The 13,536-nt window shown below is 40.7% G+C and overlaps 1 protein-coding gene across 1 annotated transcript; it reads right to left on the reverse strand.

Annotated features, from left to right (window-relative positions):
- Window positions 1-8,583: 8,583 nt before the first annotated feature.
- On the reverse strand, window positions 8,584-10,382 carry LOC121872198 (anti-lipopolysaccharide factor-like). The gene is made up of 4 exons (XM_042374871.1): window positions 10,253-10,382; window positions 9,423-9,598; window positions 9,042-9,178; window positions 8,584-8,919 (listed from the first exon to the last, which is right to left on the reverse strand). Exons 2-4 carry the CDS (start codon window positions 9,581-9,583, stop codon window positions 8,807-8,809), a joined length of 411 nt encoding a protein of 136 aa, XP_042230805.1. The 5' UTR covers window positions 9,584-9,598; window positions 10,253-10,382; the 3' UTR covers window positions 8,584-8,806.
- Window positions 10,383-13,536: the final 3,154 nt, after the last annotated feature.

A 13,536-nucleotide genomic window follows, 5' to 3' on the forward strand; every position in this document is an offset into this window, starting at 1 on the left:
ATCACCCAATCAACACCCTCCAGACCTATATGCGGGAGAGACAGAGAGAGAGAGTGAGAGACCCGGGAAGCTTTTTAAGACTGGTTTTGACGATACGATCTGAGGCGTCTAGCAGGGGTGCTTGCTCTCGCCTCTCCCGTTCATTGCCTACTTAAAGCACACCTGTTCGTTAACCTACCTTAGTGTGTGTGTGTGTGTGTGTGTGTGTGGAAAGGACATTTTGTGAACGATATGGTTATGAGAATGATGACGGGTATTAGTTCTCTCTCTCTCTCTCTCTCTCTCTCTCTCTCTCTCTCTCTCTCTCTCTCATAAATGGATGACTTCCTTTAACAAATTTTCACCCCTTTCCCTATTACACAAGGTCCAGTGCTCCTCCCGTTTTCTTCCCACCTCTCCCTGCCCCTCCCCGCCTCTCCCCACCTCCCCGCCCCTGCCCCAGCTCCTCCCCGCTCCTTCTCTCTTTGAGCTATTAACATAACTCTCCTCCCCCCCCCCCCGTGGCCTGGGTCGGTTAGCAGGTGAGGCAGTGGCCATCTGACGTAACACCTGTACCTTCTTGCTCAGTAATGTCTAAAGTTAATGTTCCTCTCCTTTGTGCCTGAGAGAACGTTTGTAATGGCGGTGGAATTCAAAATGTTCCTACCTGAGCTTGAGAGAACGTAATTAATAAGTGGAATTCAAAATGTTCCTACCTGTGCCTGAGAGAAGGTAATTAATAAAAGTAGAATTCAAAATGTTCCAACCTGTGCCTGAGAGAAGGTAATTAATAAGTGGAATTCAAAACGTTTCTGCCTGAGCTTGAGAAAATATATCTAATTAAGAGATAATGTTAATATATTTACCTGTACGTACACAAGACAACACTGCATCTAATTAAAATAATCAATGAATCCAAAATTAATCCTAATCACTACCTAATTAAGACGAAAATTTTACCTTACAAATTTTAACATTAGAGTCGAGGTGTAATTTGTCGGCCATCTTTTTTTCCTATTTAATTCCGGTGAAAATGACGTAATTTGTTTTAGTATAGACATTGTGTGATATCGACGCCATCTTGGATCTTTGTGCCCCCCCCACCACCTCCCTTAACTAGAGTCGAGTCTGGGGGTGATTTCGTCGCCATCTTGGAACTAACTTTGTCTAATTTTAAATATTTATCTGAACGAAAATTTGCGTATCTGAAAGACCTGGAGCTGGTGACCTGATGACCTGTACCTCGTGACCTGTTGACCTGTATCTAGTGACCTGTGGACCTGTATCTAGTGACCTGTGGACCTGTACCTCCTGACCTGTAGACCTGTACCTCGTGACTCGTGGACCTGTACCTCATGACCTGTACCTCGTGACCTGTAGACCTGTACCTCATGACCTGTACATCAAGACCTGTACCTCCTGACCTGTAGACCTGTACCTCGTGACCTGTACATCATGACCTGTACCTCCTGACCTGTAGACCTGTACCTCCTGACCTGTAGACCTGTATCTCGTGACCTGTAGACCTGTACCTCGTGACTCGTGGACCTGTACCTCATGACCTGTATCTCGTGACCTGTAGACCTGTACCTCGTGACCTGTGCTTTCCCTTTCAGGTCCGGAGATGCAATACAGGCAGTAGAACAGGTCATCATCTCATCCGTGGCAACACACCCTTCCTCCTTGACCTGGGTGTGGTGGGTAGTGGGCGTAGCGTAGTGGAGGTGTGGGCGTTGAAGTGTTGCTTGGGAGGGTGGGTGGAGGTGTAGTGGGTGTGTGGGTGGAGACTGTAACCTGCATGAGAGAGAGAGAGATTACCTGTAGATTCATATTTCATTACCTGGATGAGTCAGGTGTGAAAGGTGAGTGAGCAGGGAGACATTACCTGACGACACGATGGCCAAACACCAATCACCTTATTTCTTACCCTCATACACGTGCATTTCTCCCCAAGTCGTGACAACCACACACCAAGGACGTCTTTCAGGCGTGGTTACCCCTTCTATTAATTGGCTTACCCTCCCCCTCCCCAACATCGTCGTTCGAATTGAGTGCCGTCTAATTTGGACTCTGGGATTACGAGATCTTGGCCCCACACACACACACACACACACACACACACACACACACACTTAATCCAATATATACACCCTAAGTGAAAGTAAATCTCACTTCAGTATTACTTATAACAAAAAAAGTATGTTAAGTATATGTTGAAATATAAGTCATTAGTTATAAGGAGTTTATTCTTGGTTTATCTCTCTCTCTCTCTCTCTCTCTCTCTCAATTTATTTATCTTATTTCATCCTTATACTGATTTTTTTCACTTTTCTTCTTCTTCTTCTTCTTCTTCTTCTTCTTCTTCTTCTTCTTCTTCTTCTTCTTCTTCTTCTGTCTTCTTGGATTCTTCTTCATGTTTTCTTCTTTTTCTTGGATTCTTCTTCTGCCTTTACAGTTGATGACATGAAGAGAATCAAGTACAGTGCCGACTAAATTGGCTTCATGTGTACTGTGTGTGTTGAATACCCTTGACATTTAATACATTCTTTCACTATACAAAAATAAATAGAATAAATAAATAAATAAATAAATAAATAAATGCAGGAACAGTCGCGGGAAAAAGGTCTAACCAGATCTTAAATATTATCCCCATTTCGTGACCCAGAACTAGTATGGCCGCTACACAAACACCGCCTCATCGAAGACAATAAAAATAAAATTGCCGATACATTAGTGACCCACAAATCCGGTTACCGACAAGAGCAGTAGTTAGAAATTGCTTCTTGTAAAAACATTAAATGATCCTCGTCTATTATCAATAAGTACCGGGGAAAAGCAAGATCCCTGACGTCGTTAATATTGTTGGAACACCGTACTTGTTATACATGATATATATATAGTCTCTCATGATTGTATATTGACCATTAACCGTCGCAGAGTATTATTATTAAACTCTCTTAACAGATTTTAACCTGATGCGCGACTTTCTGATCATAAAATTGTTGGAACTTTCGGAAAACCTCCACTCTATCATCATCCTCGGGTCTACTAAGCTCTAAATTAAACTACGAAACATATAAGCGTAGTTTTATTACTCTCGTGTGTGAGTAAATATAACCACGTATTGTACATTAAGTAGCAAGAATGATATGTTTTTTTAGGAGTATTTTGATGAACGGGAGAAAATTAACGTAATGGCGGCCAGTCTCTACACCCAGAAAGATTCGTATATTAAGGAGTTGCTGTTTTTTATCGTCTCTCTGGCTACGGTAGAGTCACAGGGAAACTATGATGTCTTTTTTTTAATATCTATGTTTGTATTCTGTTGTGTGAGTGAGTTTGTGAGTTTGCTTGAGGCGTTTTCATATCTCACGTTAGTTGGAAAATGTTTTGACGTAAGATGCTTTGAAAATCTGGAGCTATGGCAAAAATGTTTTAGTCTGTTCGTGGAAAGATAATAACATGTGAGTGAAGACACAATGTTGATCTCTCTCTTGCCTGTTTTACCAATTATCATACATCCGTCTTCTTGTGGTTCCTGCTGTGTCACAAACCGCAACATTATCCTTCGTTTTCCAATTCCGTCTTTCTTGTTCGTTAGTCTTATAAGTTATTTTTATTCTTACAGTTGAAGATATTAGAATAAATAAACAAAGAGAAATTAAGTCAAGGGGATACGGTGCTAAAATAAAAAAAAAAAAAATAAATAAATGAGATGAAAAAAGCGATCTTCTGGTGTTTACAAAGTTATCGTCTGGTTTAATTCATTCATGACTATTGTTATTGTGTTTTCTCTCTCTCTCTCTCTCTCAAATAGAGATTAAGAGCAACATAGAGAGATAGATAAAGAGAGGGAGAAAAACAAGAGATAGAAACATTCACAGATAGACAGGCAGACGGAGAAGACAGAGATCAACCAGCAGATATAGACAGACAGACACAGAGGCTGTTCCGGGTGCTGTGGTTGTTCAAGGTTGTCAACTCGTGCAAAGGCTATTAGAGTAGAGTATATATTTTGGTCAAGATATTTTAGCACGTACGTATGTGAGTGTGTGTGTGTGTGTGTGTGTGTGTGTGTGTGTGTGTACCCTCCCACAGCCCAATCCCCCCCCCTAATCTAACCATCAAGATTGGGACCCCTTATGACTGGCTTTCCAATCCCAAATGACTAACTTACATCAGGCTAGGTTAGGTTAGATTAGGTTAGGTTAGGTTAGGTTAGGTTAGGTAAGGAACCCATTTGACCAATCCACCAATCACGTATCTTCCTCGGAGTGTGAATCTTTCTCCAATCTTACTAGAGAAAATATAAGTAGGATTGTAAAGATTCTAAGTGGATTGTAAAATTCTCTTAAGTGTGTTGTTAAGTTGTAAGTGTTTAAAGGTTTCTTAAGTGTCCTTCGTGGAAATCCTAAGTGTGTGTTTAATGGTCTCAGGTGAACTGTTTTCTCTCTTATCTTCTCTCTTCTTCTTCTTCTTTCTTATTCTTCTTTTTCTTCTCTCTACCTCCTCTTCTTCTTCCTTTCAACCACCATCTCCTCCTCTCCCTCTTCTTCCACCTAACCACCTCCCCACCACCTCCCTCCCTCCTTCCCTCACCACCTCCCTCCCTCCTTCCTTCCCCACCACCACCAGCACCCTGACCAGTTTACAGTTCATCCACTTAACTGGGTATTATACTTCACTACAACATTATGTAATCGTCTCTGTAAACTGCCTTCTCTCTCTCTCTCTCTCTCTCTCTCTCTTTTATAATTTCTTTAACACTTTCCAAACTCACTCTGGTGTACCCAAGGGTTAATCTCATCTCCTGGTTCCTCCTCTGTTTCCTTCTTGTCCTCTTATATTTCTTCCCTTTCATTTTCCTCTGTTATGCTTATTCTCCCTTATGTTGTGTCATCTATACGTACAGAGGTAAATTATCGTATCTTCTATCTATTCTTTCTAAGTCTATGTTTACTTACTTATTTTTATGTTCGTTTTCTGTATCTTCATTTCCTTAATTTATCGGTGTTTTTTCTTTCTCCTCTTTCGTTTTTTTTTATTACTTGAGTAAGATCTTTTACGGATTCATTTTTGTTTCCTTCTTCCTCTTCCTGTTTCTTGTCTGCTTCTTTCTTCTCAATTTCTCTCTCTTACCTCCTCATCTTACTCATCTTCCTCCTCCTCTTTTATCATCAGATGTGTTATTCCCTCCACCAAGACCAGGTGGTTATTGCTTCTTTTTGTTTCCTCCATTGTTTATTTCCTCTCTCTCTCTCTCTCTCTCTTTCTTTCTCTCTCTGTCTCTCTCTCTGTCCGTCTACCTATCCATGCAAGCCGTGATGATATGTTCTTGCCCTTTCCTTTCCCTTCTCTCCCCTTCCCCTCACTTTCACTCGTCTTTGTGGTGTTCTCTCTCTCTCTCTCTCTCTCTCTCATTTTAGTATTAGTGTAACAACTTCATTGGCAAGATTGAAGGTCCAATTTTGCCTTACCTGAGCAGTTCAGTCAGGGTGCTATCACTGTTCACTGCCACACAGGACAGAGGTTCATATACAAGAAATATTAGAGTAATTACATAGTTCATGATACAATAAGCCAGGTGTTACAATCCATAATATAGTGTTCAAGTGTATGGTTTAAAGGTTTGTCCCAAAGTTTACATGCTGAGTGTTCCGGTAAGGGTACAGCGTTACTAACTTGCCAGATGTGTCTGTATCCTAGCCTAATTTCACTTGTTACCACTATAAGAAATCGAAGTTGAAACTATGTTTTTCCGATGGTTTTTGTTGTGTCATGAACGCATTTGACCTTAATTTCTGGCGCAAATCAATAGTTTCTGATATTAGCCATCCTCCCATATCAGAATCTAGATTTGCTATAAAAACCAAGGTAAAAAAGTTTTCAAAACACATAGAAAACCATCGGAAAAACAAAACCCTAACCTAACCTAACTTAACCTTAATGAGGAGTTCCACAGTCCTTCAATGTTTTGTGTGTGTACCGCCACGTACGAACATGCATAATAAAATGTCAAATATCTAGCTTGAACGTAATTTGCGCCAGAAATGCCACTGAAGAAAAGTGTCTTAGAATTGTCAAAACTACTGATTGCAGCTATAAAATTCGTGTGCTACGTGTAGCGGCAACAAGTGAAATAATACCCCCATAGCTTCTATCTTCACTTCATTCAATCTGTAGTTAACTATCATGCTCTGTGTCCTGTTACTCTTCCATCCGCACAATGGTTCCCCCTTAAAGAGTTATTCCATTTGAGAAAACACAATTTGTTAAGAGAAAATGAAGTATTTAAAGGGGATACTTAATGAAAATGGCTGTTGGGGAGCGTACTTTGACTCCTGAACAGAATAATGTCCAGAATCATTTTAGACAATTTGTGAGAGTAAATTTTATTGCTGTGTTTTTCGATTTAAATATGGTAGTGTTTGATATCACTCACTCAGTCACCCACAGGCCACAGACAACACTGAACACTGCTCAATCACTTACTCAAAGACATTCACTCATTTACTCACCCATATTGACAAACTCGCTCATACTCACTCACTCACGTACGAGTATTAGATGTGAGTGACTCGAACGTGTGTTAGCGCCTATTTAACCATTGTCAGTATTTCAGTAATCCTTCATATCGTCCTAATTTCATGATGTAATTATAACTGAATTAAACTTGAACATCAAATTAAAATTACAGCGACATGTATTTTTTTTATGTTCAAAGTTCAGTTACAGTTTCTCAAATTAGTATAATTAATTGTAATCACCTTCACATTTATAATTACTAATTGACCCAAGCCTGTCTGTTGTTGGTCTAACTTGTTCACGAGAAACAATTTTAAAGATAAAAATCCACCAAATTTTGTTTTTGTGAACTTTTTAATCCGTCAGTATTGTTGTCTCTTGATCCTGTTCATATCACATCCACTAAACCACGTAAACACACATATTTTTGTTTGTTTACGAAGCCAGATGTTATATATTAGTTTTCTGCGCGTCTCACGGAATTACAACCACATTTCTGCATGTTTGTTATTATACGTTAGAGAAAGTTGAGTGTTTTAATTTTTTTGTGGGGAGGGGGGATTTTATCATTATCGTTATAGTTATCATAATAGGTTAGAAAAGGTAGGTAGGGTTCGGTAGCATCATGTATCATATTACATTTGCCGGTACTCGCGAGGAAGTGGGAGGGAGGGGGTGGGGGGAGTTGGAACCTGCCATTGTGGAGTACGTTATGTTTGGTTCACACTCAGGATGGGGATGGAGAAAGGAAACTCACAATGTGCTCTCTGTATACATGTTGTATTGGATGTACAATGCAGCTTGGTGCTGGGAAGGCAGCATGGTTACAAGCGTTGAGTAGAGAGAGCTGGTTGGTGAGGATGCTCAGAGGAGGACAGCTTGTGGGTCGCCATGCTCGCCGGCGGGAGCGAGGGCCGCCAGGCAGGAGGTGTTGCTTGCTGCGGCTGTAGCTAGAAGAAGGGGCATGTCGATACGATACGAAGTCTTTAGTTAAGAGGTGAAAGGAGATTATTAGGGGTTGAAGGAAAAGTGGTGAAACTGAAATACAGTAGGAGTAGAAAGAATCTGGGCTCAACCAGATCGCTTCATCTTTCTTATTGGTGTTTTATCTTTGTTCTGCTCCCTTGGGTCGTCAGACCTTTGTATTAATATTGGTTTATTTATATAATGCTGCTTATTATTATTATTTTTATTATTGTTGGAGTTAGTGAGCCCGCCCAGGTCCTTGTGTAGCTGGGAGGGTAGTCACATTTTTTTTTTTTAGGTGTTAGTTAAATGTTAGTTATGTTAGTCTAAAGGTACACTGTATGGAGAGGCCTGCCAGGTTCTTAGTGGAGCTGGTAGGTCACTCTCATCTTTTATTCTCTCTATTAATGTTTTATATGTATATTGGGGCAGGAGGTGGTTCAATTACTTTCTTCCTGGCTGATTTAAACCAACTGTGTTCTTGGAATTCTTCATTGTCTATATTATTTATCCAGTTTTGATATGTTTCTGTGTTAAGTTCAGTCACTTTTTTCCAGGTGTGGTCTTATATAGCGGGGGTAGGCGTGGCTTGATGGTAGGCCCCCGCTTTGTTTTGTTCGGCGTCCTAGTTACCTGACCTTGACCACGAGGGATACGCTGGTAGATTCGCGGGGGGTCGGCCAGTCAGCGATACACGGCGTTTGTAGGGGAGGAATCCACTACACCATCATCCGCGTTTGTTTTCGATAGGCGGTTCAAAGCCTATATCCCTAACTAACATTTAATACAGAATCTACATTACATTTATTACATCATCATCTACACTACATCCAATACTGTGGTCTTATAGCTTATTTTTACTATGGTAACATTGCTTTTTGATACAACGATTTAGTGTGAGATAATATGACACAACGGACGAAGGATTTTGACAACCCTACCGAGACAACGGGAGTCACAGTGTTCATTCTGAAAATCATCGTTAAAAGAATTTGTAGTACTGTATTTTCTTCACGTTCTTTTTTTTAGTAAATTTAATATACAGTAAATGAAAATTATGATTATTAATGTTTTTGCTTGTTATTAAAGTTGTAAATAAATAAAAACTCCTACTTTGTTTTTATTTTTAATTTAATAGTAAAACAAGTACATTTTATTGCCTATATAAATATCAAGAGTTATAACAAATGCACATCACACACACACACACACACACACACGGATAACAAGAGGTGGACGTTGACATCTTTTTCGGTATTCAGCGGCGCACCATTAAACAGTGTAGCGAGGAAGTGAAGTGGTCAGGTTAGAACAGGCTTGTACACTTAAAATCCAGTTAGAAATAAGCTGCCGCCTCTTCCTTCGTCACCAGGCCCTTAGCTACGGCTTTGATCACGAAGTCTTTCTCCGCTTCGCTCTCAGAGTGTGTGGGATTCTGGCGGTCATCAGCTGTGGCAGAAACGATAACAGTTAACATAAGAGACGATCACGTGTTTATAGGAAGACTGCTTTGTGTACATTAACAGATAGATAGATTAAACAGACAGACAGACAGACAGGCAGACACTTACATCTTCCGATAATGGAGGTCCAGCCGGGGCATCTAACCTCGGAACGGTAATATAGTTCAAGGCTTTTAATGTGAGGTTCCCTCCTGTAGATGCAGTAGTGACCAAACAGCTCTATTTCTCCCTGCTGGAACGTGTCTCTGCGGGAAAGAATAATTATTGTTATTGATTTCTTGTTTACATATGTTTAGGAGAGGAGTTGGGATAGAATAATAATAATAATAATAAAAACAGCGATGATAATGATCTCTCTCTCTCTCTCTCTCTCTCTCTCTCTCTCTCTCTTGTTCTGAGCCGCTCGTCCTGATCATAACGGGAGGACGCCAAGCCACTACAACAGGTTTTTCTTTTACGAGTCTTAAACAAAACCAAGTCAGTTCTTACTTTGCTACGTCAGCCAGAGCACCAATGATGTCGCCGATCTTAAAAGGCTTGGCGGGCGTGGGTGTAGGGGCCAGTAAGAGTAGTACCACGCCCACGGACACCACCGACAGGAGGCGCGGTAACACTGATTCATTCCTTCCTGACGGTGTTGTTGAAGCCATAATGGTGTTGACTGTCTGGGGGAGAAACTGGTGGTTAATTTGGGAGTGTTGACTGTCTGGGGGAAAACTGGGGATTAATTTGGGGGTGTTAACTGTCTAGGGGAAAACTGGGGATTAATTTGGGGGTATTTGTGTGTGTGTTGCCGAATGGTAAATAATCTCAACTTAAAAACAAAATAGCCAAAACAAGAAATACAATAATGTTGAAAAATTACAATATATTAAACATTAAGAAAAGAATAAATTAAGAAAACTAAATAAAATAAAAATAAAAATAAATTAATAAAGAGCTAAAGTAACTGGATACTAGAACTTAAATAAATAAATAAGTCGATGTTTTGTCTCGTGTTCACTGATGTTCTGTGTTATTTCTAAACATTAACCACCAAGGTCATTAATCACGTACTGTATGTTGATCTATACAATAAAACAACAATTAATTATCTAAAGAAGGTTGGTTATTTTTGTTGTTATTGAATGAAAGGAAGAATGTGATTTACAGATGTTATATAGGTTGACAGTAAGAAAATATAGGGGGTGATTTTTTTTTTCGTGTTTATTCTAGTAACTATAGTGTTGATTAATTTAGAATACGCGCTTAATTATCCTAGTTGTTCAAGTGTAATGAAGCATTGTAACATCATCAGGAACTGTACAGTATTTATTTACCTTAAACAAGAAAGTGTCGGGAGATGATGAGGGCAGTAGTGACACTGTCTTGGGGACGTATGGAAGTACAACTGCTCGGTATGACGAGTGGAGAGTTACTGGTTATCTGGGTCCACCTGCGCGTTATATAGCCTGTTCCTGACAAAGTGCACCTGCCTTAGAGACACTAGGAAAATTCCGCACCCTAAGGTCAGGTTTGTCTTGCTTATGATCAGAAGCCGACGTTCAGATAGTCGAAGCTCCCGTTATATATTGCAGGACTTTAATGGCGTATTAACATTGCATACAACATAATTATAACTTCACTAGTTATGTTCTTATTTTCAAACAATGACGTCACTTCTGACGCACGCGCGGGATTTCCTATTTTCTAATGGGAAGTTTTGATCACCAGAGTTTTAGAAATCCCAGCTTATTTTACCCGGTGATAAAGCTCACTGACGCTGAGCTAACCTAACCTAACCTAACCTAACCCCCAGGTAGAGTTAGGGTGTTTCATCATCAGGTCAAATACTCTGAGGTGCTTATTCTTGATGTGGCCCCAGGAGCTATCAAGAGACGCTCAATATAAGAACAAAAAAAAGGAGTATATATTATAGGTTAAAGAGCTAATTTACCCCCAAATAATGGTAATCCTTAGACCAACTTCTTCAATATATTACAAAAATGTGTCTTACTAATGACTTAATAAGCTTGCTTAAATAGTTATTGCTAATATATGGTCCACCTTACATTACATACATAAAAGGACTTGGTTGTTGACCCGCAGAAACTCGAATAAACAACAACAAACAAACAAACACTGGTAATATTCGCCTTAACCTTCGTATTAATAAAGTGTAATACCACATCTGTAATTAAGGTTCATACACCAATGTAACTTTGTTGTTTGTTGAACCTTATTTGTGTACGTGGGAGTATGGTCTTTTGTGTGTGTGTGTGTGTGTGTGTGTGTGTGTGTGTGTGTGTGTGTGTGTGTGTGTATATATAATAATAAAAATAATTATAATAATAATTAACGGTTTATTGAAAAGGTTCTGCAGCCCGAAGGCTGAAAATATACATTGGCCAAAAATGACTTATTACATACAAAGACATGGGGTGGGTGGGTGGGTCGTTTAACAAAAGCTTTCATTATTAAAAGGAGAAGGAACATGAAAAGAACATACAAATTATACAAATTATTATAGTTTACAGTTGATGGCCCGGGCCTGGGCTGGTCATGGAGACACCAGGCGGTGTGGTGTTTACATCGGGTGGTGTGGTGTTCACGTGGTGCAGTAACTCGTCCTCGGGTGTTGATATGAATTACCTCACGTGGTCATGGGGACACCGTGTGGTGTGGTGTGGTGTCACAGTACCTCACCCTGCTGGGTGGTGTTGTGTTATCTGGTAGTCAGGTGTAAAGCCGACCCACTGTTGTTCCCAGGGTGGACTGATTAGCAGCTCCTGGTCAGACGATAGCGGTCAGTTCCCAGGATGGGTCGGGGAGAGGGACTTGGGGAATGGGCCGAACATTGGCCAAGGGGGGCAGCTGCTCAGCAGGAGCAGCGCCTGAATAGGTCTCGACCCTACGGTGGTTAAGGATGTAGTGTGTGTGTGTGTGTGTTTGTGTGTGTGTGTGTGTGTGTGTGTAGCGAGCGAGCGTGTGTGGGTGAGGACATGGGCGTAGTGGGCGTGTGTGAGAACCTAGGTGTTGTGGGCGTATGGGCGTAAGAAACAAGAGAGAAATAGAAGAATAGATAAATAGATAAAAATAGAATAAATACATAACAACAAATAAGAAATACAGGTAATCACCAATCAATATACCTTAACTCACCTGTAGGCGTCATCCAGGGGGTCACACCAAAACATTTCAGTGTCGTTTTGCAATGCCGAGTCAAAGAGCTGTGTTGGTTAATTCCCCCTGTAAGACTGCGGCCGCACGAGCCTACAATTCTGTCTCCAATATATGATCGACAAGAGGGGATGTTTATAAGCACGGGGTCTCGATTGTGGTAGGGTGAGGCCGCGTGAAGGATGGTGGTAGTGGTGGTGATGGTGAAGGATGGTGGTAGGTGTTAGGATGATGGGTAGGTGGTGGGTAGTGAAGGATGGTGGTAGTGGTAGTGGTGGTGATGGTGAAGGATGGTGGTAGGTGTTAGGATGATGGGTAGGTGGTGGGTAGTGAAGGATGGTGGTAGTGGTGGTGATAATACAGGTAATATAACTTCAGCGTCACCTTTACATAATTGTCAGGAAAAACCCCACTGAATTTTATGTCTATGACATTATCTACCTCCACTGGAACCGACAAAACTTAACAGAGCATAAGACTGACCATATAATACAAACAACCATGTATTCTGAACCTTAATCCCATTGTGGCTTTGCACTATATGAAACGATAATGTCACCACCATGTTAAGTCATCTTCTTCAGTCTGTCGTGTACCGTCAGGCTACTCACCACCTGTGATTCTCATAACCAAAACATGAAAAACCCAGGTAATGAGCGCAGGGTTTTCCTAGAGTGACGTTGACAATAGGAGTTTCCCCATCCAAACTCCTCGGTGTCAGTGGTGAGAGTAACGAGGCAGCAATATGGTTACCTTAAAGTACAGGTAGAGGTGTGGATAAAAGTACAGGTAAAGATATTAATTAATTAGTAACGTTAGTAGAGGCGTAGTTAAAATGTTTTTATTTCTGTCTATACATGCAGTACGTCTTGTCATGGTATAGTATACATACGCTGTATACAGGAAAAGCACTGTACTACACATGTATCTAATTACACATGCAAATTACACATTCTACCTTGTCCTACACTCAGTGGGTGGTGGTGGTACTTGGAGCTATCGTTTGAGGATGAGGGGTAATTATCATTTGGGGGGTGGAGGAGGGGGGGGGGCTAATTGTCTGCTCTGGGGGTCATTAGTGGGGGAGGGAAGATGATTAACATTTTTTTCGAAGTCAGTCGTCTAAGAAACATTGTTCACACACACACACACACACACACACACACACACACCCTTGATGAGCTACCTGGAGAACAATCATATCATCACCAGTAACCAAATGAACAAGTCCCCTTATCATTAAACGAGCTACGACCCCATTGCCTTCTACCCAACCCTCTCTCTCCTGCCAGGGGTTTGGTATGTGACTGAACTGTATGGGGAACACTTGCAGACGCCATAGATCCTCGTAAGAACTCAAAACCCTTTCATACACTTCACCAAAGAGTTTCGACTTGGTCACTCACAATAACTGATGGGTCACTCACAGTTAGTAATAAAGACA

This window comes from Homarus americanus, unplaced genomic scaffold (assembly GCF_018991925.1).
Source record: "Homarus americanus isolate GMGI-L3 unplaced genomic scaffold, GMGI_Hamer_2.0 scaffold18083, whole genome shotgun sequence".
NCBI classification, from domain to species: Eukaryota; Metazoa; Arthropoda; class Malacostraca; order Decapoda; family Nephropidae; genus Homarus; species Homarus americanus.

What these genes read in the sequence shown, in the direction of transcription:
- LOC121872198 (XM_042374871.1), bottom strand. Translation starts at nt 9,583, where the DNA reads ATGGCTTCAACAACACCGTCAGGAAGGAATGAATCAGTGTTACCGCGC. An exon ending in GCTCTGGCTGACGTAGCAAA is followed by an intron (nt 9,179 to 9,422) that starts GTAAGAACTGAC and finishes TCTTTCCCGCAG; the next exon opens with AGACACGTTCCAGCAGGGAG. An exon ending in GACCTCCATTATCGGAAGAT is followed by an intron (nt 8,920 to 9,041) that starts GTAAGTGTCTGC and finishes TTTCTGCCACAG; the next exon opens with CTGATGACCGCCAGAATCCC.